The sequence below is a fragment of the Lissotriton helveticus genome, chromosome 3_2, assembly GCF_964261635.1.
Source record: "Lissotriton helveticus chromosome 3_2, aLisHel1.1, whole genome shotgun sequence".
Taxonomy (NCBI): Eukaryota; Metazoa; Chordata; class Amphibia; order Caudata; family Salamandridae; genus Lissotriton; species Lissotriton helveticus.
In genome coordinates, this window is record NC_136062.1 from 463,812,348 (window position 1) to 463,838,976 (window position 26,629).

General features: G+C 42.6%; 1 protein-coding gene across 1 annotated transcript in view; it reads left to right on the forward strand.

The window, feature by feature from the left end:
- The window catches only part of LOC144826363 (embryonic protein UVS.2-like), a 99,155-nt gene that overhangs the window by 36,716 nt on the left and 35,810 nt on the right, over positions 1–26,629 (forward strand). The window contains exons 6-10 of the mRNA XM_078684690.1: positions 13,879–14,054; positions 15,483–15,564; positions 16,841–16,968; positions 20,694–20,809; positions 26,251–26,476. Coding sequence (XP_078540816.1) covers positions 13,879–14,054; positions 15,483–15,564; positions 16,841–16,968; positions 20,694–20,809; positions 26,251–26,476 — 728 coding nt within the window. The remainder of the gene's footprint in view (positions 1–13,878; positions 14,055–15,482; positions 15,565–16,840; positions 16,969–20,693; positions 20,810–26,250; positions 26,477–26,629) is intronic.

Here is a 26,629-nt window from a genome sequence, read left to right on the forward strand (position 1 = left end):
GGTATTTCGGCACTTCTAGGTGACACTTTGGCCTAGTTGCATATGAGTTGTGCAAGACTGGTTAATTTTGATTGTCAGTGAGAGTTACAACTAAGTCAACATTGCCTTTAGACATTAAGAAAGCATATGTAGGTAATAGCTGATGTAAGATTCCCCATAACTCCATCTCTTAGCCTTAATCAAATTTCAGAGGAAAGATATTTTGCACCCCTTTAGAAAACACCTAAAAAACTCCAAACATAGCTTATCTCCAAGCCTCTAATTCACCTTTCTAGTTCTCATTCTGCTTCAGACTGGTCCACATTTTCTCCAATTCCTTTGTCTGACTTCCTCGGCTGTCTTTCAAACATAGAATTCAATTTCTATTCTGACAACCCTCACTTCTTTAGGTAGCTCATTGATACCTTCTATGAGATCTGTCTCTTAATCATGAAATTCATGCCCTTCCAAGGATATTTTCCCTCTGCCCTTAAATTTTTAGAAGTGTGTCTTTAACAACAATTTCACCATTGATGGCTTCCCCTGGCCAGAAGAACTCATTGCACATTATGGTACCACCTACCTACTTAAACACTTCAAAGTGTGTGAGCTCTCCAAACAGTGTTAATCCAGCCAAGTGTAGCTACAGTTCAAGTCAATGAGCCACATTTACAGAACTAACTTAAGACAAAATCCTACGCTTACTACCATTTTGGTATTCACAGAAGACACTTACTCATTTCGGTATTCACAGAAGTTAGGAGTCCTAACTTTAGGACTCCTAAATGCCTTCTGTGAATACCGAAAGTCACAAAGTTAGGATTTTTCTCAGTTTAGGAGTAGTAAAGTTAGGACTCCTAAATGCCTTCTGTGAATACCGAAAGCCTTACAGTTAGGATTTTTCTCAGTTTAGGAATAGTAAAGTTAGGACTCTTAACTTTAGGGATCCTAAATACCTTCTGTGAATACTGAAAGTCTTAAAGTTAGGATTTTTCTCAGTTTAGGAGTAGTAAAGTTAGGACTCCTAACTTTAGGACTCCTAAACTGAGAACAATCCTAGCTTTAAGACTTTTGGTATTCACAGAAGGCATTTAGAAGACCTCAAGTTAGGAGTCCTGACTTCTCTACTCCTAAACTGAGAAAAATCCTAACTTTAAGATGTTTGGTATCAGAAGGCATTTAGGAGTCCTAAAGTTAGGGCTCCTAACACTGTGAATACCGAAATGAGTAAGGGCCTTCTGTGAATTCCAAAATGGTAGTAAGTTTAGGATTTTGTCTTAAGTTAGTTCTGTGAATCTGTTACCATGCTTCTTAATGATGGATCATTTCTCTCAATGTCTTTGGATCATAGATAGATGAATATATTAAAAGGTTTAATATAGTCCAGCTATATGTTAGAACACCTCTAGTAATGAACACAATCTTTCGTATGAGGGGTGAATGAAAGTTAAGTGTTTGCCAAGAGTTAAGAGAATAGTATTTCCAGAAGACAATCTATTTTTGATGAGAGGATTTAATCTTTTACGTGGTTGTGCCGAGAGTTTGGATCACAGACAGGTGGTAGGCAAGATACGTCTGTGAGAGATGAGAGCACAAATCTTGGTGTTTGACAAAGTCAATTTGTGATAAAGATACCGGGAAGAGCAGTTTATACATGCAATAGTGAACTAAGCACAGCCACTTTAAGGTGTTCCAGGCTTCCACTCTTAACCAGTGATGGGATAACAAAGCTACAAAACGTGATCACCCTTTCTGAGGCCCATAATCAACTTATCCATAATTGTAGTCTACCTAAAGTTTCAACATTACTTTTTTTTAAATTAGAAATGAGCTGCCACACAAACTGCTTTCTGTTTTTTCATTTGGTGGGGATAAAGGCAATTGGCTTCCTCGACCAGAAAAGATCAAAACATTTTAGTTTGTGATGATGTTTACATCATGGTAGATGGAGACACAGCCAATGAAAATATAGTAAACCTTGTTTTCTATATGTGCCTTAGTAACCCTCTTTTTGAGATCGCTTCTTTGAGACACCTCTTTGGAAGCTCCATTTTTCCTCCAGCTGCCCTGCATCTCACTTGTAATTACACTTAGGGTAGCATACTAATTATCACTTTGATCAGATGATACATTCATTTGTTCCACAATATGTTTAGTTCTCATTCCATTACAATCAAGGAAATTTGCCTGAGGCAAATTAAAGGGAGCAAAAGCCTTTGGTCTGAATGCATTTCGCAGAGGCTTTTTGCCATCTATTATCAGTGAAGCGTTGCACCATAGAGGCCCTTGAGAGTGAGGTGTAGGGTGGACTTTCAGAAGCACGTGGCCTCTTTTCCAGGCATAGATAATAGTGACTAAGACTGGGTGAGAGGAGAGGTAGCGGTTCGGGTTGCCAGTGTATAATATCCTGGGGACTGCATGATGGTCAGCCAGCTCCACCTCTATGTGGATTCACCATGGAGTGGCTAGGGAGGTATGAGTACATACCTAAGTGCAGTCTGCGATGCTACCCATCCCACCACTGGCAACTGTGGTGTGCAGTTTAGAAAACCTCCGTCAGGGCTTGCGTCCACCCAATGAAAGGTTTTAAGTTTTTTTTAAATGAGCTGCATTATTTTATTGGGAATCTGGAGAGGGATCATCAGAAAGTTGGAGTTGAGTCTGGGTAAAACATTAATTTCGAGTAACTGGGTCTTATCCCATAAGGATAGGTTAAGCTGAGTTCACTTCTGAAAGTCTGCTTTGATGCGGGAGTGTAATGGGCCAAAGATTGTTTTCAACCATGATAGTCAGCCCTAGTGATATCATAATACTCAGGTACTTCAATGAATCGGGTGTCCACGAAAACTTTGCATTTGCCCCAGCACATCTTGTAGCTGGAGAGGCCTGTGAATCTTGATATCAGTGAAGTCATGGCCTCAAGCAATGACGTCAGGTTTGAGAGGGTAACCAGGATGTCTTCCGCATACAATGATACTTCATGTATTCCACACTGCTTCATTATGTCATGAAAGTTGCGGGAATTATGGGTAGCAATTGCCAAGGGTTCTAAAGCTATGATAAACAGCAATTGGAAGAGGGGGCATCCTTTTCATGTGCCCCTATGGACAGTGAAGGGTGGAGATACGTGACCATTACACGTCACCCTCGCTGTCGACTGAGAATAGAGCTTCCGCCCCCATGCTAGAAAAGTGGACCCGTATGCCTGCATGTTGCAATACCTTGTTGTATGGCTTCCCCCTTATAACTTTCCTGACCTTGTCCTCAGTCATGGGGAGATCAAGTTGTGACCATTGTGTCGGGGAAAGATAAGTAAGAACATGTTATGTCAAAAAGTCTTCGATGACAGAAGTAGGACTAACGGTTTCCGAGGTGTAGAGGGCTGCATAGTAAGAGCGGAAGGCCTCCAAGATGTCCAGTGGGTACATTCAGGGTTTTCTGTCTGTGTGGAGGATAGCCAGTATAGCACAGGATACTTCCTGTTGGTGAGCCTGCAAGGCCAGAAGGCATCCAGCCTTCTTCCCCCACTCATAATAGCATTGTTTAGTGTGTAAAAGTGTTTTTTCTGCTCTGGTAGTGTACAGAGTAGGTGTAGAGTGTGACCTATGTGGGAGTTGTTTTGATGTTGTGCTTAATGTCTAGCGGGTGGTTTTACTGCTGTGGTCTTGTAGCAGGAGTGGTGTAAAGAGGAGGAAGGGATACATTTACTTATGCGTTTAGCTACCATTTTAGTGCTGGTGGGCCTTCATCAACTGAGACTTGACCTTTGAGGTTTGCTCTATGCTTACGCCGCAGTTTTACAACCTTTCTCATGCAGTGGAGTAGAGAGTGGTGTCGTAACTTAAACCCTGCCAATCCACCTCTGCTGCTCGCCGTCATTTTTCCCCAGATCCCCCCTCTCCTTGCAGCTAACTGCCATGGGCGGCAGACTGGGGGATAGCCCCGGGCGCCAGAAGCTCTAGCTACGACTGTGCAAACGCTGCTCTCAAACACCCTTCATTGTCTCTTAAGCATTAACCATCAACAAACAGGAATACATTAGATTCAGGAGAGGTTCATCAACAATGACAGTTCTGGGTTTAATAGACAGCTCAGTAACGTCGAGGCAGTCATGCTCTTCGCAACCTTCTCCTTCTTCTAGTGGAAGAGGCAACAGTGTGGCAGGGTTCAGGGTAGTACAGCGTTTCAAGGTAACATTCTCAGAGGTCAATATAACTTGTTGATACTTTGTGAGTCGATTATTTGTCAGATACTGGGTATTGGTTCTTGGCATTAACAATTCTACTAAATGTGGAACATAAACAATAAGTGGATAACCCATCACAATGCTTTCACACCTGTCAATGCTGACACCTGTGGCAGCAATGGATTTGAGACATCCGGGGCAACGCAGAAGCTACTGGATCTAATGTAGCTGAAAAATATGCCACTGGTCTATGGGCACCGCCATGTGTCTGTATAAGGACCGCTAACGCACATCCCTCCTTCTCACAGCAGAAGAGCGAAAATGCTTTATTATAATCTGGTATTCCCAGAGCTGGAGAGCGACAGAACCTTTTTCTCAGCTCATGGAAGGCTCTCAAGCAATTGTTATCCCATGGTACCCGGATCACTAATATCCTTTCGAGTCAGTCTCAACAATGGCTTTGCTTGCAGGAAAAAGTTTGGGATCCACTGTCGTCAATAGCCGACCATTCCCAAAAACATGCAGACTTCTTTCTGTGTTTTCGGAGTTCCCAGTTGCAGAATCATCTCTATGCGATCTGGTGACACTCTTTGTTTTCCCTTATCAATCCAATGACCTAAATACTGGACTTCCGTCTGGCAGTACTGCAGCTTATATGGGGACACTTTGTGTCCATTCTCTGCCAGATGGTTCAACAAAGCCACAGTATCGATCCTGAAAGTATCCTCAGTCTCTGAAGCGACCAAAAGGTCATCGATGTATTGGACCAGGACTGAACTCTGAGTTGAAGTCCTTCAAGATTCTTTTTCAAACACTGGCTAAAAATAGAAGGTCTTTCTGTATACCCTTGAGGAATATGACACCATGTTAACACATGGTCGTCCATCCTAAACGTAAAAATAATACTGACTATCTTCATGCAATGGTATGGAGAAAAATGCCAGACAGAGATCTATGACTGTAAACCACTCTGCTTGGCATGGTATCTGAAATAATATGACAGCTGGATTCGGTACAACAGGACAACATGGAATCACGATTTCATTAACCCTGGGCAAATCCTGCACGGTTCTGTACCTGCCACTAGATTTCTGCAGTCCCATTATAGGTGAATTACAGGGACTTCCTCTTATCTCTCTCAGAATGCCTTGTGCAATCATATACTCAATTACAGGTCTTATTCCAGCCACAGTTTCAGGAGTCAATTTGCACTGCGGAATATCTGGGAATTCAGCATTCAGTTTAACCTGTATATTAACCGGTTCAACCCCTCAAATCAATCCAAGTTCTTCACCTGTGAAATCCCACACTTTCGAAGAGATTGATTCTCCCAAGTCATAATGTAGGTCCTCTAGTGTGAGAACCACAAACAGCACATAAGCTCATATTGAGCATCTTGAAATCGGCATCATCGTCATAAGTCTGTAACTCCACACCCCTCGGGGTGCATGACATCGTACAATTCAAATTTACACAAAAGATCTCATCCCAATAGACAGACTGGGCTCGAATCACACACCACAAATTCATGTTTGTCTCGGAATGGTCCTTTTCTCACCAGTAACTCATTTGTGAATGGATTAGTCATTCTCAGATTAGTAACTCCCACCACTTGGATTGACTGTCCTTAAAGAGATAAATTTGGAAGCACCTATTTTCTGACTGTAGAGGGTACAGCTCCGGTATCTAATAAAAAGTTAACAGGATGTCCATTCACCTCTGCATCTACAAAAGCTCTGCTTTGATCTACCTCCAGGGCGGTTCTCAAATTGCACTCTGCTTGAACCCCCCTCTAACACTGATGAGGACCTTGGGTTTGTTCAAGTTTGTCTTGTATTTCAAAATAAGGCATCTGATGATACTCTGGACTACTTGTTGGTACTCTTGGAGGCTGAGGAATCTGCATTTGTGACTCACAACCTCCCCCATACATGGACCGTGGTCTTGTTACAGTATTCAAACCTTCTGTCATCTGTCCCTCTCCCTCATATTGCATTTGATTAGCTAGATTCGATCGACACTCGCACTTCCAATGCCCGATATTGTGACAATAATGGCATGAAGTGACCTTTTTTGACTTGCTACCCAATCACCTTCTCTACCAGAATCCATTCCTCGCCCTCTCCCCTGTCCAAGTTGAGGTAATATCTTCCTCAACCCATGGCGCCACCAAACCCTTGCGTCCAATCAGGCCTTCCTGCATTTCTTAGCTGTACCAACATCAATTTCTCCTTTGTTTTCTTTTGTGCTGCCTCTACCTGTTCACTGCAATATTTCGCATTACGCAAAATTTCATCTACAGATTTGTTCTGCCAACAAATTAAGTGATGCTGTATCGTTAGACTAATGTCAGTTCTTAAACCTAACACAAACTTTGAAACAAACTGTCCCGTGTCTTTCGGCTCAACAGTGTCTAAAAGTTGCTTGAAGGCTACCAAAAGTCTCTCATAATAATCATGTACTGATTCTTTAGGATCGTGGGTAGTACAATCGATTTTAAGCCAGTCAACAGTCTGAGAAGCTACTTTGGATTTCAACCAGGTTATCACTTACTCACATTTACACTTACTCACATTTCTTCATCACCTTGGGTGAAGGACCATGATTCGCCGGATCTCTAGCTCGTTTAATAGCAGGCCAATCAACAGCGACCTTACATGCTGTTCATAAATCTCCTGGTGCCACAATGTCAAACAAGGTATTCAAATCGATCCACAACACCTTCGATATTTTAACAAACCTATCAATTTGTTTATACCACTCAGCAGGTTTTTCCCTCCGCCGAGGAAAATCATTTGTGAAATTTGCCAAATCGCCCCTGCTCCACGGCACATGTACATATCCTCCATTTTGTACATCTCTCAGAGGGAAATTTCCAGCCGTTCCTGTCTCTCCTGCTGGAGGCAGAGTATCCCCTATCATTTTCTTAGTACTTTACTTTTTAGCCCACCTTTCTTCCCATCTATCTAATTCTCTCCATGGTCTCATCGCTATGATCAAATCTTCGATTTGTGCCTTCAATCCAGTTTTTCGCTTTTCCTCCAAGTCTTGGTCTGTATAATTCAATCTGCAACTGCTCTGTATCAGTTTTGTCTTAGCCAAATCCACCTCATACCTTCTTGCTAACTGAACCAATGCTTAATGAGTTTGCTTTGCCTTTTTGGTAACATCCTTTGCTACAAATAGCAGCTTACTTGGGTCATATGTTTCAATCCTGTCTAATGGCAGATTTCCTTCTATCACTTCTTCTATTTCAGCTTTCAATCTTACCACATCTAACAGTGGTGCCTTCATGGCCACCTTTATAGTTCTCTGACTTCTCTCATTTCCTGATTCTCTGTCACAACTTTGTGCTTTTCTTGGACCTACACTCTCCTCCAATCTCAACACTGGGCGACTTTCTCTCTCACAATTTCGACTTCTCCAATGATTATCCTCACATAAACCCCGTGATTCAAACAGTCCTCTAGATGCTTCTCCCTTCTGCTCCAGTTCCTCTCTCTGTATCATTGATTCCTTCTCTGGTGGAACCAACATTCTAATATCTGACCTAGAATTTGCCAAAGCTCCTGTTAGTCTTTGTTGCAACCCACTATCCATTCTAGATGAATCAGAAGTAGCTGGCAGTGGAGTACTAGCTTCCGCCGGCATCTGAGACATACCTGTTCCACTCATTGTAAGAGTCCCTAAAGATATAGTCTCCTCCCCTCTTGTCTGCTATTGACTTTCACCTACCCTCTCTGTAGGGTTATAGATCGAAACCACAGGACCAATTGTAACTGGTACTGTAAGAGCATATGGTAGCTGCATATTACATGCACTTCTGTCTTGCTCATAGTTTGCGTATCCTGGCCCTCCAGAGCCTCCTGGAATTATGATTCCTACAGCCATTCTTCCCTTTATCCCTGTTGTCTGCTCTTCAGAACTTCCTGGCATTTCCCCAATGTGCTGGGTTTTCTCTATCTCGGACCTGGAATCATATGGTGGAGGACGCTCTGCTAGTAATGTTTCTAGAACGGTATGATCTGTATGATTGTCCTCTTCTGTCTTACTCTTTCCTCCAGACCCTCCTTCTAGTAGCCTGAACAGATATAATTGTTCTCCCTCTATGGTATCTTTTCCCCACCTCTTCAATTGTGCATCCCATCTCGCCTCTTGATATGCCTTCATTGCCTTCTTCAATATTCCCTGTGAAGCCTCTCTTTTCTATGCCATTGCTGCTCTCATCCAAGTATCTAATGCCTCACATTGTGTTGGTCTGGGTGGAGGTTTCAGAGAAGACATCACTCTTCTCAGCTGGTACAACACCTCCATACAAAAGGACCCATAGCAAGGGAAGGCTAATTCACCCTCTTTCTCTGTGATTTTATGCCAATTTTGAAGCCACACTATGGTATGGAGTCCCACATTTTTTAACATATTATGTTCCCGGGTATCTTCTGGCGGCACTTATTTCCCTACTCGAGTCCACCACACCTGTATCGCCTCTGCTCAAATCTCGTAAAACTTTAAAACACTTCATCGTAAAAATTCAATGAATTTCAATCCAAATCTCAATATTCAGCTGCGAACTAACTTTCCCAAATCCCAGTGTGGCGTTACATCTACACCAACCAATCCCAGCGTGGCACGCACTGATGTCACTGCTCACTCCTTGCAGCGGCTCACCCGCCTTTACAATTTCACTTCAGACACTCGCTCACACATTCGCACAACCTGTAACTGTATATCCAAAAGTTATTAACCAATTAACTGCTCCTAACACAGTCACAGTTACATAAAACAAGTAATTGTCTGTCAGCTAAAAGATCAATAGAACACTCTTAAAAGAACATTCATTCGCTGTGACCCCGACCTGCGTTGATCACCCAATCGCTGTAGTCCATCCCCTGGTACCAGAGGCTTTCCACAACAACGTACTCTCACTACCACTCAAAGTTCCCTGTCACAAAATAAACATCAATAGCGCTTCACAATACCCACATTTTTGATCAGACAATTACGATTACAAACTATCCCAGGATCTTGGACTTCTCCTGAGTCCGCTAACCAAACCTCCTGATCCGCACGTGTCCGAGCCAGTAAACCGATAAACCCACAATTACTCAACTTGAATCCCAACTGCGCAAGACATCACACAATTAATACATCACCGCAATCTAACACACCACACATTATCATACTCACTCTACCACTTTTTCCACCGCAACGTCAGTGTCAGCCGACCTCCGGCAATCCGTGCCGTTTTTGACTCTGTCCGAAGCTCTGATCTACTTCCAATCCTACTCTAATAATAATTTATCCTGTCTCCCCTTACCTTTAGAGGGAAACCATCCTCTGCTACCATTTGATCACGCTAGGTTTGGGTTCTCTATTTCCTTCCTAGCTCCGGTGGATGGTCTTTTATTTACCTGCTAAAAGTGGTCAAGGGGAGTAAACAAGTCACAAATATACTTTTAAACTCGGACATGCTTTAAAGAACTACAGACTTCGAATTCCAGTTTTGTGGTTTTATTATAATGGCGAAAAAATAGGATGTATACACATCACAATATCAAAGTATATAGGTACAGAAAAATTAATACAGAGCTGAGTCTACAAATATATGTCACTTGGCATAAGATACATACCATGATAAGTTCAAGAATTAGCACACCAACAAAGGATAGAAGCTGCATCAAGTGCTCGCTTCATTTAAAGTATCTAAACCTTTCCCTACACTATTCTGAAGAAGGACCTACCCATCTTTCTATACGATATCACAAAGGTGTCAGCAAGTGTTGACTTTCTGAGAAGTACTCAAGTCAAATGGGTCAGCTAGCATAAGGCTAAGGTGCTCGTTCTAAGATGCTCCCTCTCCTCCGCAATGAACAGAAGTATGTTACTCTGTTCCTGAGCATCATAGTAAAGACAATGTTCAGCCCCTTTCTGACCTCATATGGTGTTATCATCTATTTGCAACAATTTTAGTTTTGGCAACATTTCTCAGGAACATTTAATTAACGATTCATCTTTTCTTCAAGTGGCCTTGAGGTGCAGATAGGCCAGGCACGAAAGGAGTCCTCCCTTCTTGCTTTTCAGACCTTCTTCAAAGACTAACAATTTAGAATTCCATTCCCTGCAATAGGATTAGAACATACAATATTCAAGCAAAACAAGGATTTATTTAATTATCTATTGAGCAACCGAGCAATACAAAACTAAAAACAACCTTCTATTTGGGCCTATTTTTCAGACAATTTGAGCTACATATTTACATTACACGAATATAATTTCATCCTGATATTACACATACAGGAAACATAACTGTCTCTAATGTATGGAAAAATCATACTTAAATGTGCACATTATAGTTCGATGTTCCTTTAATGTGAATAATGTATCGTGATAAACCAAAAACACTGCAAATGATTAGAAACGTGTAAGTACGTCGAAATCATGAGTATAGTGAACCCATACAATTTAGAGTGCTGTTAGCGCTCTATCACTTTCTTAATGATGCAAAAAAATGCATTTATTTTGCCAATTGTGTTCATCATAGGAAACAAAAATGTTTCATCATGACATAACACATATTTTTTGCTTTTTTCAAAATAACACACACAATGCTCCTATAAAGTGGTGGCGCAGTGAAGCTGAATAGAGTGATTAGGAAGTGCGCTTGTGCGATATACAGAACAATGTATACATGTGACTGATTGGGAAATGATGGTGTTCTATATGGCACTCAAATTGTGACAGAAACCCTCAATCCGAATATATAATCAGTCCACATATTATTGACGATGTTTCGACCCCTTTGTACAGTTATTTAGAATGGGGTCATCATCAGGACAGAATAAGTACAAGAGACAACTAGAAGTAAAAGAACAAGTGGTTTCTGCTACCATGAATCAGTAGTGGGGAAGAAGGGATGTAAAAGAATACGATTAATTACCTGCCGGCCTATTCCTGGCTTCTCTGCTAACAGAAAATAGGAAGCACCCAGGCTCTCTAAGCCAATCACAAAGTAGCAAGGCAGCATTGTCATTGGTCTGAGCGCTGTAGATCGGCGCTCAGACAGGGATTGGGAGCCTGGGCACGTTCTCCACCCAGGCTATAATGCAGCCTGGGTGGAGAATATGCAAAGTGCGCATGACTGTCTGGATGGCCCAAGACAGCCGGCCAAACAGTCATGAGCACTTAGGGAGTGTCACAACTCCTCCCTCCTGCTCAGCCTAGTCCCGCCCCACCCCGCGAAACTGCCTCGCACAAGAAAATAAAATGATAACAACCTTACGTTATTATCCTTTTATTTATCCTTTTTTGCAGTGCTGAAAGGCCGTGGGGCGACAATACTCTGCCTTAGTGGAGGAGCCGCCCCTGAAAAGAATCATGAATTAGATTACATAATGAAAACACATCTACTTATTTCGTTATGTTTAAGGAACCAATTGCATACAGCAACTACCTTATCAGGTGTTTAATCTTGGTGAGCAGGTTGAAAACCCAGGTACTGCTGGCACTCTCATAAAGTGTGTCCTGGTAATTATACATTTTGTTTGAGCAAGGCCTTGATGCTCTTCTTCAAGTAAGGGGGGGGAATCGTAAACTTTTGCTTTGCTTAGTTCACTGAATCAGTTGATTGGTTCTTGCTTTCCTCCGGGTGAACAGATGCTGTACTCTGTACTTTAAGTGGATACCATTTCATTAGTTAAGTGGCATTCAATATTTAGCCTTTCCCGCAGTGCTCTCTTTTCTCCTGGTGGACAAATACAAATAATTGCGTATTTTCTCAGTTGAGAGGCAGATTTTTATTTCTACATACAGCTTTCTCCTCCATGTTTCTAATGCAAGCAGGGAAAATAAAAGTGTTTTTCAGTATACATTTCAAGGTATAATTTATATGGCAATCTTTTCTTTTAGAGATGCCCTTTTAATATATATTTGAGGGTCGTGATTCAGATTCCTTTGCTTAGCCTGCAAGTCAGTCCAAGAGTATGTCCAATTTGGCTGCCTCCATGAGTCAGGATGGCTTAATCCCTCGCTAGGCCCCGTTAAAAAAGTTGTTATGCCTTAGTCATACTTAAGGGTCATAGCGGAGTTAAACTTTTACCTATTCCATTTCAGTGATTTGCCCAGGGCTGGGTGAGGTTTTCCCATGCACCTTCACTCCCACACATCATGACTGTTTTTTTGCCCATATCCTCTGGCATGTAATTAGTTCTTTAAATATAACGAAATAATGAAATGTATATTCATCATGTAGTCTGATACATGGTTCTTTTACTTCTAGGTACCGCCTTATTCTTATTCAGTCCAGATGATGACCCCGTTCTAAATACCTCTACAAAGGGGTCGAAACATTGACAAATAACAACCCAATATGTGGACTGATTTTATATTCTTACTAGCTTACCCGTCGCGCGTTGCTGCGATCTCCGAAGAAAGGAAATTCAAGGAACCTCGTTATGATAACATTCAATTTACATTGTGTCATTTTTATTGAAACTTATTAATTTTAATATGGAAAACATTTCAAAGTGTCGTTTTAATTCTATTTATTTATTCGAGTGCTTCTGGATTCACAATTTTTTGTTTTTCCGTCTGGTGCATACATCAGTATTCGAAAGATTATGAGGGCCCGGGGGGGAGATATTTAAAAAAAAATTATGCCAGAAACCTTCGCGGGAGTGTACTCAACAACTTCCCAAAGTTTCATGGCGATCGGATGAATGGTGTAGTAATGCATAAAGGACAAACAAACAGACAGACAGACAGACATACATATTTTCGTTTTTATATATATAGATTGAGGTTTTCTGTCACTCACACTGAGAGGCCATATATAACAGCATAAGTTCCCAATTAGTCACATGTATATATATATTGTTGTTTATAACACAAGTGCACTTTCTTATCACTCTATTCACCTACACTGTACCGCCAATTTATAGGAGCACTGTGTGTGCTGTTTTGAAAAAATATATATGTGTTATGTCAAGATCAATATGAATCAATCAATCAGTGGCTTATAGAGCGCAAACTACTCATCCGGAAACGGGTCTCAAGGCGCAAGATGAAACATTTTTTCTCCTTATGAACGCAATTGGCAAAATATATACATTTATTGCATCAGTAAGGAAGTTACACTGAAGTTTCTTTTCATTACTATTGCCTTAGAAGTCTAGGGTTATACTTCCCCCATAAGGACCACATTGTTAATTGTTATTTGACCCTGGTCTGTGGGTTATTGGGTTGTCCTCATTTGTCTTTAATATCAATTCGGTTCATGACATTGATAGAGCACGTACCTACCTCCAGGTAGGTGTCCTGACACTAGCTGTAAGCTGGCGAAGGTGAGAGAACTGTAAGATTACACAACCGTGAGAGAAGTAACAACTGGAAAGGTTTTGAGACTGAGTCTGAAACCCAATTCAAAGAGCAACAGCGCAGACTGATGTGGGGTCCACTGGGAGAAAATATCATAGGGCACACTAGAAATGTATCAAACTGGTGTAGGATGACACAACTTTCCTTTGCATGCAATGTCTTTCATTCTAACCTAGACTGTGCAATGTCACTGTCCTGGAACCCCTCTTCCCTTGCAGATAGCACAGTCAGAGAGGAGACACTCAGGCCAATCCATTGTATGGGGTTAGAGTGTAATATTCTTTCCCTGAAGGTGCTATTGCAGTAATTTAGGGATCTCTCTGGTCCATCTTCTCCCCTAGGTGCTGGTCATTCGTCGGGAAGTCAGGGGGAGTTCAGCAGGTATCTCTTGACGGGGGATGTATGTCGAAAGGAATCGTCCAGCATGAGCTGAACCACGCCCTGGGCTTCTACCACGAGCAGAGCCGCAGCGACCGCGACGACTACGTGACCATTATGTGGAACAACATCTTGCCCGGTCAGTGACACCCCTTGGGCTCCACTTACCACTGAGAGGGAAAACTGAGTTCCACTCAGATTCCTGATGGGCTCACCTTGGCAATGATTTTGATATCTGATTTGTTCAGCTTAGGTTTGATCACAGATGTCCACCAACACACCCTTTTTACCAATCTGACCCTTGGTTATGGTGATCAATATTTGTTACTGTTACAGCAGGCTACTGTCCTTTTCCCAAAGTTACCACATCTGAAGGCATTAACTGGAGGAGTGCTTCATTTGAAACAGTTTGTTCTGTGCCGACACAAAATGTCCTGGCACAGGATAAATTGTAACTCATTTTTCAAATGCATTTTCCCGAAATCGATAATGAGGATCAGTGACTGCTAACTGCAGTGCCCCACTTCAGCGGAAAGAGGTTCAGATTTACACAGAAGTGTTCAGCTTAACTTGCTGCATTGCATGAATGTTATATTACGAAACTATGCTTCAGACTGTTCCCACTTTGTATCTATGCTCCACAATGCAGCAGACATGCAAAGTGGGAAAAACAAGGAAAAATGAAAATATTGCACTCAACTCCACTTGCCTTGAGGAGTCACTGGATTTTACCCCAAATTCCTGTCTACAGTGTTTTGTAGATAGGGAATTATGTCAACACCGTGGGTTGTTGCATGGATGTATGACGTTACAACGCATGCTTTTACATCGCATGCCTTTACAACGCGGTTTTTACATCGCATACCATTACAACGCATAGCGCTTTTGGGTGTTGGATAATGAATAGTTTAATTTACTATTTCAACTCCAGTCCCCGTGGACACTAGGGAAGGTTATTGGATAGTAAATTAACCTATTCCCTATCCTAGAGCGCCCCCCAGCGCAATGCGTTGTAATGGTTTACGTTGTAATGACCGCGTTGTAATGGTAGTGCTTTGTAAAAGTTTCGTTGTAAGTGAAGTTTCCCTTGTTGCATACTTACGAGTGTGCATCACCCATTGAATGTCCCTTTGACCAAAGTAATGCAAGACAGTGCAAAGGGCAATACAATCTAAGGTGAAGGTTTCACCCTGGAGATTATCAAGGGGGTTGGATCACTTTATGAGGCAAAAAGGTTTCATAAAGAAAAAAACATGATGACTTTTCTTTCAAAAACACAACAGTGAGTTATCTTTAACCCTGGCTGATAACAATGTCATATCACACACTGAAGCAATTAAGGTATTTTCATAAAATCTCATGTTTTCATTCTAGTGCCGAGGCCCAGATATGAACTCACTCCCACATGTTTCCAGTTTCACAGCTCAGCCATTAGACTACTTCTAACCCCTGCAATGACACAGAGGAACACTGCCCCCTAGTGAGCTGGGACCTTCTCATCATTGAAATGTGCCCTATCAGGCTCAGTTATCACTACCTCATCTTAACTCTCTGCTCATCTTAACAGGAAACATCGCCAACTTTAACAAAGAGAACACAAACAACCTTGGCCTGGAGTACGACTACTCCTCCGTGATGCATTATGGGATGTAAGTCTCCTATGCGCAGCTAAGACATTTTCTGTTTGAAACTCTCATAAAAGGCTTTTATATATAGACAGTGACCCTGATTTAGATGTTGGCGGACAGGGTACTCCTTTGCAAACATGACGGTTACCCTCTCCGCCAAACCCTAGCACCACCCGCTTATTTAAAGTTGGGTGGACCCTAAGTTTCCCGTCGACAGAGCCTCTGCTTGTTCTGTTGAAGGAATGCTACCTCTGACAGCCCGATGGAGTAGGGGCCAGCTGAGGAATGGCATTACAATGCCAGCCCTATTTAGGGTGGACGGTGTGATATTATTTTTGGTCCATCACCGTCAGTAAAAACCTAGCATTGAGGGAAAGGAAGAAATCAATAATGACCCCCCCACAACCTGGGTGAAAACTTTTAGTAATTGAAAATAACTGCAGTGATGAAGGTTCCTTTTATTGTGTAGAGATGACTGCTGGGCTGAGTTCATGTCTACTTTTGGGAGATTGAGTACTGTTGGGATGGCGTAGGTAATGTCCTTTGCCACCCCCTAACCTTCCATCCATCAACCCCAAATCACACCCAGTGATTCTGATCTGTTTAATCAGCGTTGAGATTGCAGGAAATGGGAAGTAGAGGGTGGTGTTTATTTCACCTTTGATGGTTGGAGGAAGGGAGCAGGGCATGGTGCATATTGGAAGCTCTATTTTTGAGGAAGAGCACCAGAGTGCTGACTGTGTGTGTTAGGAGGGAAGAAGAGCGGTTGAAGGATGGCTGGCCTGGTGTCGTGGGTGCCAGAATGTAGAAGCGACTTAGGAGGACGAAAGTGAGAAAGGGAATTAGACTCATTGCTGTATCAGTAAATATCTTCCCGTAAAGTGGAATGTCCATGGGTGGGGAAGAGTGGTACCATCATGGCTGTGTGGGAAACATCCTTTACAACGCAACTTTTACCACGCAGTGCCTTTACGACGCAACTTTTACAACGCAAACCATTACAACGCATTGCGCTGGGGGGCGCTCTAGGATAGGGAATAGGTTTAATGTACTATCCAACACCTTCCCTACTATCCACGGGGATGTATTAAGTCTGATCTGGGTAGGATCTGTAGGGGGGTAGTTCTATAAAACCATTGAGATTAGAAATGCAACGTTTTAAGCAAACATCAAATATTTAACCCTCACCTGTTCCCGCTGTAGATTCACCTGGAGTCACTGTAGAGTTTTATGGGTGAATAATGAATTATAATGGTACATACACTATGCACTTTAACTGTGAGGCTTCCTTTCCCAGGTATGCTTTCAGTAACTCATTTGGACAGCCGAGCATCGTCCCCAAGCCAATTCCTAACCCACCCATTGGACAGAGGGATGGGCTTAGCAACCTGGACATTTCCAAAATCAACACCCTGTACCAGTGTGGTAAGGAGTGCATGCCTGCAGATAGATACTGAAATCTCATAGCAGTCACGGCATCTATTCCTCCTGGGCTGTAATATTATCTTTATCTGAAGGATTCAAGCTCATTTTCTACCAATATCATCCATCGTGGGTTATTTTTATTTTTTTAGTTTATTTTGGAGCGCACCTTATGAAATTAATTATGGTTTTTAGACCCTAGCATCCCTAAATTACTAGTATAAAATACCATATACATGTACGCATTGCAAAAAGAGAACTCAGGTAGAATGTTGTAAGGCTTTCCTAAAGGTAAGCAGAGTATTTCTATTCTTAATATCCAGGTGCAGGCAGTAGATTCAAAATCTTTGGGCCAATTAGTAAGAATCTGCAGTTTCCCTTCTCCTGAATGTGAGCACTTCCATTGTAGAGAAGATATAAGAACATGACCATGAGTTACAAGAGGGAAGATGTATAGTGGTTTTATCCAACAGCCTGTGATAATGCTGTTTTCTGGATACACTTGAAAAAAACAAATGCTTTGTTGAAGATAATGGCCTTTTTGATGAGTTCCAATGAAGCCTAACCTTCTGATATGTGATGATATATCCATGGTTTTAAGTTGTGCCACCATGTCCTGTACATGTTGTATTTTAGCAGATTGAATTTTGAAGCCAACTCATAATGGAATTGGCATAATCTAGGTTTGAATCAGTCAGTGAACCAGATATTATTTTGTGATATTTGTTTTGAATGTAGGGCAATGTCTGTTTCAGCTGTCGTATGCTGAATAAACCCAAAAGCAGTACAGAGCCTTAAAGTTAAATTCTGCATTCTAGATGACCCTTAGCTTTTGAGCTCTCTTAGTCAAGGTGGATGGGATCTCAAAGAACTGGGGACTGAGTAAGGTTATTCAGAAGTCTGTGACTTAAGCCTATGCAGAGCATCTCAGATTTGCTCCATTTAACGTGAGTTCACTTTTGTTCATCCCCATGGCTTACGGGCCCAACACATGCACATAGATCTGTTTGGCATTAGCAATTAAGCATTGTTTCAGGTCTCTGGCACTAAAGATAGAAAATAGCAGCTTGAATAACAAGAGAGAGAGGGTGAAAGAGTGAACCCTGGGGTACTTCACATTCAACCTTCCCCTCTGATGACTTGAAGGACTCTAATGTGACACTTTGGGCCTTATTACAAGTTTAGCGGTCCTCCTTTTGACCCACTGCCGCCGAGCTGACAGGAAGACCACCAAGCCCGTCTTGAGCACGCTCGCCGGATTACATGTGTAATCCAGGGTGGGAGGGTAGTGCTGCGGCGGTCTCACAGTGGTGACTGTGTAAGGCTCATAGGAGAGCTTTTACAGCAGACCGCCACCGTGACAGAGCCTGTAGCACATCCCAGCATGGTGTTGCACGTTTGCCGCACTGCAGAAACGGGGTTGCAATTCTAGGGGGCACAACATGTGCACCCCCAGACCCAGATGTGGTTTGGAGCCCTATTAGGACCCCCTTAGTTGCCTCACCCCTGCCCTTTTCATGATGGGCTAACCGCCATGAAGTGAGCGGTTGAAAGCCAACTCATAATATGCTTGGAGGTGCCGGCATCGGCACCCCAGCATACTGAGGCTGGTTGTAGACCACCAGCGCAGCAGGAACCTTGATCCTGGAGGAGCCGATGATCTTGTGTCGGTCCAACCACCACACACTGAATACTGTGGGTGTACCCGAAGTGGTGGCGGTGGTCAGACCACCACTGCGAGAACGGCAGTCCTGAGGACCTCCGTACTTTTAATAAGGCCCTTTGTGTCTGTCCTCTTAGAAAATTATTGGAACCATTCTAGATCTGTATCCTACACAGTAGCCACCGTTCAGAGCTGGTCAAGCAAATAGTTCTAACAATTTCAGATAAGATAAAAATGTTCCAGCATCATCAACTAAGCAGGCATCTATTGCCCTGCTGGGAATTAAAATCTTCAACCATTAATACCTCTGTTCGTCCTGCTGTTAGGATGAAATCTCAGCATTTATCGCTTGATGAGATCCCAGTATTTATCCCCTGGCTGAATTCCAGCCTTTGTCTCATCCTGATGCGATCCTAGCATTTATCCTCTGATAGGACCTCAGCACTTGCCCCCAGTGGGATCCCAGCATATTTTCCCATAGTGGATCCTAGTATTCATCATATGACATGATGACAGTATTTATCCCCTGATGGGATCCCAGTGATTGTCCCCTGCTAGGATCCCAGCATTTATCACATATTGGCCCGGCAATTATGGAACACTGGAATCCCGAAATGTATTGCCTATGTGAGTTCCTGGCTGGATCCTCTGAATAGATTCCAGCATTTATCCCTTGATTGATATCATAATTTACCCCTTGATTAGATTCCAACATTTTTCCCTTAACTGGATCTCAGCATTTATTCTCTGATTAGATTTCAGCATTTGTTACTTTATTAGATTCCAGAATTTATACCCAGATTGGATACCTGCATTTATCCCCTGACTGGATTCCAGCATTTATCCCCTGACTGGATCCCAGTATTTATGCCTTGACTGGATCCCAGCGTTTACCCTTGGTGCGATGTCAATATTCAGTTCATGAGAGTATTCCAGCATTTATTCCCTTATGAGATCCCAGCATTCATATCCTGGCATAGATTCAGCAAATCCAGGAATTCGCTACTAACAGCCTTCATATGGAAATAGGATCCCGCTATTTCTGACTACAAAATCAGCTTTGGTCTACTGACAGGATCCCTAATGATTTCCTGATAAGATGCTAGGACATATTTCCTAATAAGATCTTATTACTGCTGCCTAAGTTTGGCTGACACATGATGGAATCCCAGCATTCCTGTACGTATAGCATCCTGGCTATATCCACAGATAAGATGTCATCATTGACCTTTTATAGGATCCGAGCATTCGACCCCTGTGCGAAAATCAACATTCTTCCTTTCACATGACTCTGGAACTCATATCATGTAGCGATCCCATTATTCATTCACTGATGGGATCCTCACGTTTACCCACTGGTGGGATCCCATTATTAAATTCCTGATAAAATTCCATCATTTAACCTCTGACTGGAACCCAGTACTTATCACCTGATAAAATTAAAGCACAAACTACTACTTTATGGGAACGTTCCTCCTATATTGGAGTTTCAGATGGTTTTAAATGAGTTCTGTTCTGCCCCTGTTTGTTCCATTTATAGAGTTTGACCTTTGGGTTCCTAGGTTTGAAAATGTCCCTATCGTTGGGTTCTATGTTTTCTTCGCATTACAAGTTGAGTGGCTTTATAACTATACATCAGGTATGTAAGTCACTGCAGACCAGTAAAGAGTAAGTGGAGTGACAGAAGATTCTGTTCTTGGTTTAAATATAATTTGCTTTTTATTTTTATCTGCATCTCCAAAAATCTATCCTACCTCTTCTGCCATTTTATCTGTACCAGGGCAGTTTGTGTGGAAGTTCAATGTGCCCAGTGTTGTTTTTGGTACATACTTATATTCTGTTCCGTGCTTCCAAAGCATTGCTAAAACCTGTACCAGCCACAGGGATCAATGTTTAGATCAAGGGGCTTCTTCTTGATGGAGATATAAGATGCCAGCTTAAATACTAGTGAACCTAACTGACACATTCTCAGTAGGAGCCATTGGAGGGTGGAAACTCCACCTGGCAGAGTCATTGTGAAGTTTCAAGGCATTAATATTTATATAATTTTCATATTTGGTTTCAGGTGTTTGCAGCACTATAATCTCTGACCCGACCGGCACCGTGACATCTACTAATAACCCTTCCTCATACCCAAACAACATCAACTGTGTCTACCTTGTCCGAGTGCCTTCTGATAAGGTACGGCCTTCACAAAAAAGCTGACGGGGTAGTCACTCTTTCCTCCTGCCAGAGTCCTAAGCCGCTTAGGGGTGGGACTGGGTTAGGAGGTGCCTGATTGATGGTAGAGGTAGCTGCTGAGGTAGGTCACTCTGGTTACAGTAGTCCATCAGCGGGAATGAGAAGGATCTGTCCTTGGATTGTTCTCTCCAATGACATCGGCACCATAGCTGCGGAGCTTCGAGGAAGAACCAATCAGAAGGTGTAATTGAAATTTACAGTAGTGCTGCAACAACAGAGTAGACAGAATAAAGCTTCAAGAGTAGGACTACAAGCAGCAACTAAGTTAGACTTTAATCAAGTTCAAATTGGGCTTCAAAGAAATGGCACATGGGAACAGTAAACAAAGATGAGAGAGAATGTCAGTGGAGTTACCCAAAGTATATGGATATGTAAGTGTTAACCTATTAATGAACAGTGTAGCAGGATAGAACACTGGGGTGCATAGCGACAGGTATTATCTCCTGAGTTTATGGTACAAGAATATCGAGCTTTGAATATAGTGCTACAAAAAAATCATAGCCAACATTTCAGCTATCAAAATATGGTTAATGGCAATATATGTATTGATAAGTATAAACTTACTGTACTTAATTTCACATTGATCTCAAATATATCTATCTATCTATATATATATATATATATACATATATATATATATATACATATATATATATATATATATACATGGCTTCAAGGTGAGGTGATGCAGCGGGTAGTTAGGTAGTTAGCCTATACTTAGCTATAAATACTCAGGATGTTGCAATAGTTAATATTCTGCCTACAATGTTTTTGGATGTGATATTGCTCTGCTCGATATTCTAACTTTCAACACTTGCACAAAGCATGAGCTTCTCTTCCCAATGTGGAAATCCCTCGTGAGATTTCATCTGTAGGGCGGCAGTCTTCTTCATTTCATGGTCTGCTGTTGTGCATCACTCACATTCGAAGGTAAGACACAGGTTATTGATAATCCAGAGGCAGTGCCCCAGAGGTCTAGGGCCTTCACTATGAGCCAGTAAGGAGCGTACTGTACCATGTGTCTTGAAGCTTACACCAGCCTAGCTCTCTAGGTTCTTCATTTAAGTACGTGGTCTTGATGGAGAGCCACATCTTAGCATGGGGAATCAAGAACCCAGTGTGTAACTTCTTCACAAGAGGTACATGAGCACCAGCAGAGGTTTGGTTCCAAGTAGAGGAACCAAGAGAGAAGACAGGAGTTGCATGTCTCTTTTAAAAAAAAAAAATATTTTTATTGAACAATAGCTCAGGGCATGTTTTGCACATATAAGACAAAGATTAGACATATTCCAATACTATAATTCCTAACTTCTCAGGTAGATTCCCATCTCTTGTGGCCCACAGAACCACAGACTACTAGGGGATGTGGTTACTCACATTCCCTCATCTTCCCTTGCCCTCCCTTTCCCCCTTTTCAGTAACCCCTGTATGCCCTCCATTGACCCCAGATGGTATGCCATTTTTGTGGGCATCCTCTGGCTTTGTAGACTACCTTCTATGCCCAGAGCTCCGATCTAAGTAATTTTCCCATTCCAGTAGATCTGGTATTTGGCTCGCTCCCCACTTTCTGGCTAGGTTTCTTTTAGCCACCATCGCTGCCCCTTTCAGCTGTATTAATGTATATTTGGGCCATTTCTCCTCCCCGGTAACACATAGCAGCAGCCATCTCAGCTCCACTGGCTCAGTGACTTCAAACATGACTCTCGTCACCTCCTTCCAAGAGTCGTGGATACATTTACATTTCTAAATAAGGTGAAAGAAGGCGCCAATTTACCCACACTCCCTCGCACAATACTTGGACATATCATGCCCCAGGCGGTGTAGTGGTGTTCTGGAAGCATATGACCTATGGAGGACAAATAGTTGGACAAGATGAAATTGGGCCCTTATAGCTACTTCCCGTGGGCTCTGTACTGACACTTCCCAGTCACCATCTTCTAGAAGTCCTAGTTCTACATTCCAGGCTGTCCTCAGGGGGCCCACCGGATTAGGTGAGTTGTACATTATTTGCTTGTATGTTAATGAAGTGGCCTGTGTAGCCATTGGACCATCAATAGTCTGTCTTTCAATGGTGAGTATTGCCGTACGGCATGACTTAATTGCATGTTTGTGTCTTTCTATGTCTGCCATTTCATATTCACTTTTTATGTTTTCGAAAGTGAGTTGTTTCTCTCCCCTCTATATGTATGCCAATCTTTTAGATTCTCAGCATCTCCCATTTTTTAAAAGACCCTTTCAGAGCCACCACTTCTGCCAGCTGGTCACTATCCTGCCCAGCTTATGTGTTTTGACGCTTTTCTCCAAGCTCATACTACCGTCAGCGTGAGTGACAACATCCTTAATTTAAATCGTCAACTGTGCTGCGGGCGGACCACCGGTGGTTATCTGTTGTGTTCCTTTCTTTAAAAGCGCTTAGAGACCAGTGGTGATTTGCGCTATACAAAAATATAGTAACATAACATAACATAACATAACATAACAGGTGTTTCGCCTTGCTTCTGCAGTATAGTGCTGCTAGATAGTCTCTTTCACCCATAGCCTAATGATCTTCCCTGAAGGCCGGGTCGCCACGGTCAGTAATGCCCAGTCATTTACCACTGTCAACTGTGAGGCCTAGCAGTATTTACTCATATCTGGAACTGCTAGCCCTCCCTCATATACTCCCCTCTGGAGTTTACAGAGAGCAATTCTAGAACTGCCTCCATGCCAGAAGAGTTTTCGCAGCTCGCTATTTATATCTTGGTATACTTTCTTGGGTATTTTGTATGGGGAATTCTGCAGTACGTATAATAGCCTGGATAGTGACATCATTTTGAAATTGACTGCCCTGCCCATCCAGGACACCGGTAGTTTCCTCCAATGTTCCACATCACTCCCCAGTCGCTATGTTTGGGGGTACAAATTGTCTGATAGGAAGTCCTCTTCCTTTGTCGATATCTGAATACCCAGGTATGTGAACTTTGTTTTAACCACTAACGGAGTAGTGTCTACGAGTCTCCGAGGGACCACACTTGTCAAGGGGACGATGAGGGACTTATTCCAATTTATTGTATACCCGAGTAACTACCAAATAGCACCCTGTGTACTGACCTGTGTGGTTTGACCAGGTATAAGAGTATATCTTCTGCGTAGAGATATTCTGTCCTCCCAGTTACCCCCTCCCTGTACACCTTGTATTATTGGGTCGTTACGGACCAATGTTGTTAATGGCTCCAAAGCCGGGGCAAAGAACATCGGTGAGAGCGGGCTACCTTGGCACATGCCTTTTCTGAGCGGGAATTAGTGAGATAGCTCTACGTTGACTCTCACCCTTGCCTAAGGGTCTTGGTACAGGAGTTTTACCCACACACAGAAGTTTGGTCCAAAGCCCAGTCTATCTAGGGTGGCAAATATAAATTGCCATCCAATACTATTAAATGCCATTTGGGCATCTAAGGAGAGTAGCACCGCCTCTTCAGTTTGTGTCGTTTTAGTCCAGTGTAGCACCCCATTTAGCCTTCGCAGGTTAAGCTGTTCGAGTGCTATGCCTCTTTGAACACACAAATGAATGAATGAATTTGGGATTTATAGAGCGCCTGGTTACTGCTAAGGAGTCTTCCCCGCGCTAAGATTCATCAAGGTCAGAAAACTCTGATACAGGTAGATTCCGAGCTTTTTCTAGCTCTGTCTAAAGAGCCAGGTCTTCAGATTTTTCCAGAACATTGCCTCAGACTGTTCAAGTCTTTGATTAAGTGGCATTGTGTTCCATAGCTTGGCTGAACAAAGACCAAAGGACCAACCTCCCAGTCATACTCGACACACTCTGGGAATCACTGCCAGAGCTACTTCCCCAGATCTAAGGGCTCTGGAGGGGGTTTGAGCACTGTTCAAGCAGAAGAGATAACTGGACCCCCTCTGACTCATTATCCTGTGCGTGAAACACAGAGCTTTAAAGGAGATTCAGCCAAACCAGAGCTAATAGGGGCCCATTTCGGAATTCTTAATAGCAACCTGGCAGCTGTATCTTGTACTCTTTGTAGCACTGGCAGTCTGCCTTTAGAAATCCCCAAGTAGATCACATTGCAGTAATAAAGCTGGGACACCAGCAAGACCTGTGTCACTGTTTCTTGTGCTGAGTCTGGTATTAGCCTCAAAAACTTCCTTAACAGTCTCAGTACCTGGAAGCAGGTGCCCACAGTGGCCCTGATCTGACTTTCAAAAGATAACCGAGCGTCAAAGAGGATGCCTACATTTTTCACTTTGAGTTTAGGAAAAGGAGGGATGGTGGCAAAAGAGGCTTGAACCAGAAACAACAGGTCCTGTGCACACACATGGGAGTAAATAAACAATATAAAATAGTTTCCGTTGGTCAGGGATGAAGATACTGATGTCCTTTCTTTGAAATGCTGATTTTTAATGGTGTATTGCTTTGCGAGTCAACCAACAAGTGTTTCGTCAATGGGGTGTAAACCCTTGACTTCTTCAGGGTTGTAACGGAGTGATTCGATTCTTAGACCTTTACAACCGGTGATAATCCTATCTCTCCTGAGTTATAATACGTACTTGTGTAGCCGGTGGAAACGAGGTCCTGGAGACCCGAGAGAGACAGGGAGTACTTGTCGCAGCTGCATATCATGGCGGATGGTGCCATATTAACAGATTTAGCCACCGCAAGGAATGTGCCTCACACGTCCGGGAGAGAGACTCAGTAGTAAGACTTATATTACATTACCCTAATCCCAAGATTTACAGTGCAACCATTAGAAGGAATTGCACCTTATCGTAGATAAATATTAGGACCCACCGGGTCGGAATTATCACCGGTTGTAAGGTCTAAGAATCAAATCACTCTGTTACAGCCTTGAAGAAGTCAAGGGTTTACACCCCATTGACGAAACACATGTTGGCTGACTCTCGAAGCAATACACCATTAAAAATCAACTTTTCAAAGAAAGGACATCAGTGTCTTCATCCTTGACCAACAGAAATTGTTTATATTGTTTATTTACTCACATGCATGTGCACAGGACCTGTTGTTGTTTATAGTCGGACCCTGGGGTCCAGAATTGAGGGTTTGGTTTTTTTTTCCCTCACCAGTAGCACCTTATTTATTACCTTCATTTGTGTTAACTCCACACCACCTGGCAAGCGCCATTCCACACCCTGTGATAATTAACACCCCCCCCCTGCTTCTTTTGCTGGTACCAGAAGCAGTTATTGAATTAAAGAGTCGAGGTAAAGGGATGCAGGTATTGTCTGAGAGTCAATGCAAAATCACAGCCTGAGTCTAATCTGGGATAACTATCAAAAACTGAAAATCAGTGCTGTTTAAACAAATGATTGATAGAAAGTTATAGACACTCAAGAGGTCATAAGTCTAATTTACTGCTCTTTCTTCTCAGATTCTTCTACAGTTCGATGCCTTTGATCTCCAGTCCTCCTCAAACTGTGCCTCTGACTACCTCACAATTTATGATGGCGACAATAAGGCAGCCCCAGTCTTACTCAGCAAAGCGTGTGGGACCGGAGAGCTCCAGCCATTCACCTCTTCTGGAAATGAGATGTTGCTGGAGTTTGTGACGGACGGTTCCATCACCGCCAGTGGGTTCAAGGCCTCCTACAGCAATGGTACGATCCTTGGTGTCAGGCGGCTCTTAGACAGGGAGGAGGGATGCAGAAGGCTCTGACAACAATGGTATGGTCCTTGGTATTCGGCCGCTCTCAGATAGGGGACCGAGTACTCAGAGGCCTCCTACCGCAATGGTACGGTCCTTGGTGTCA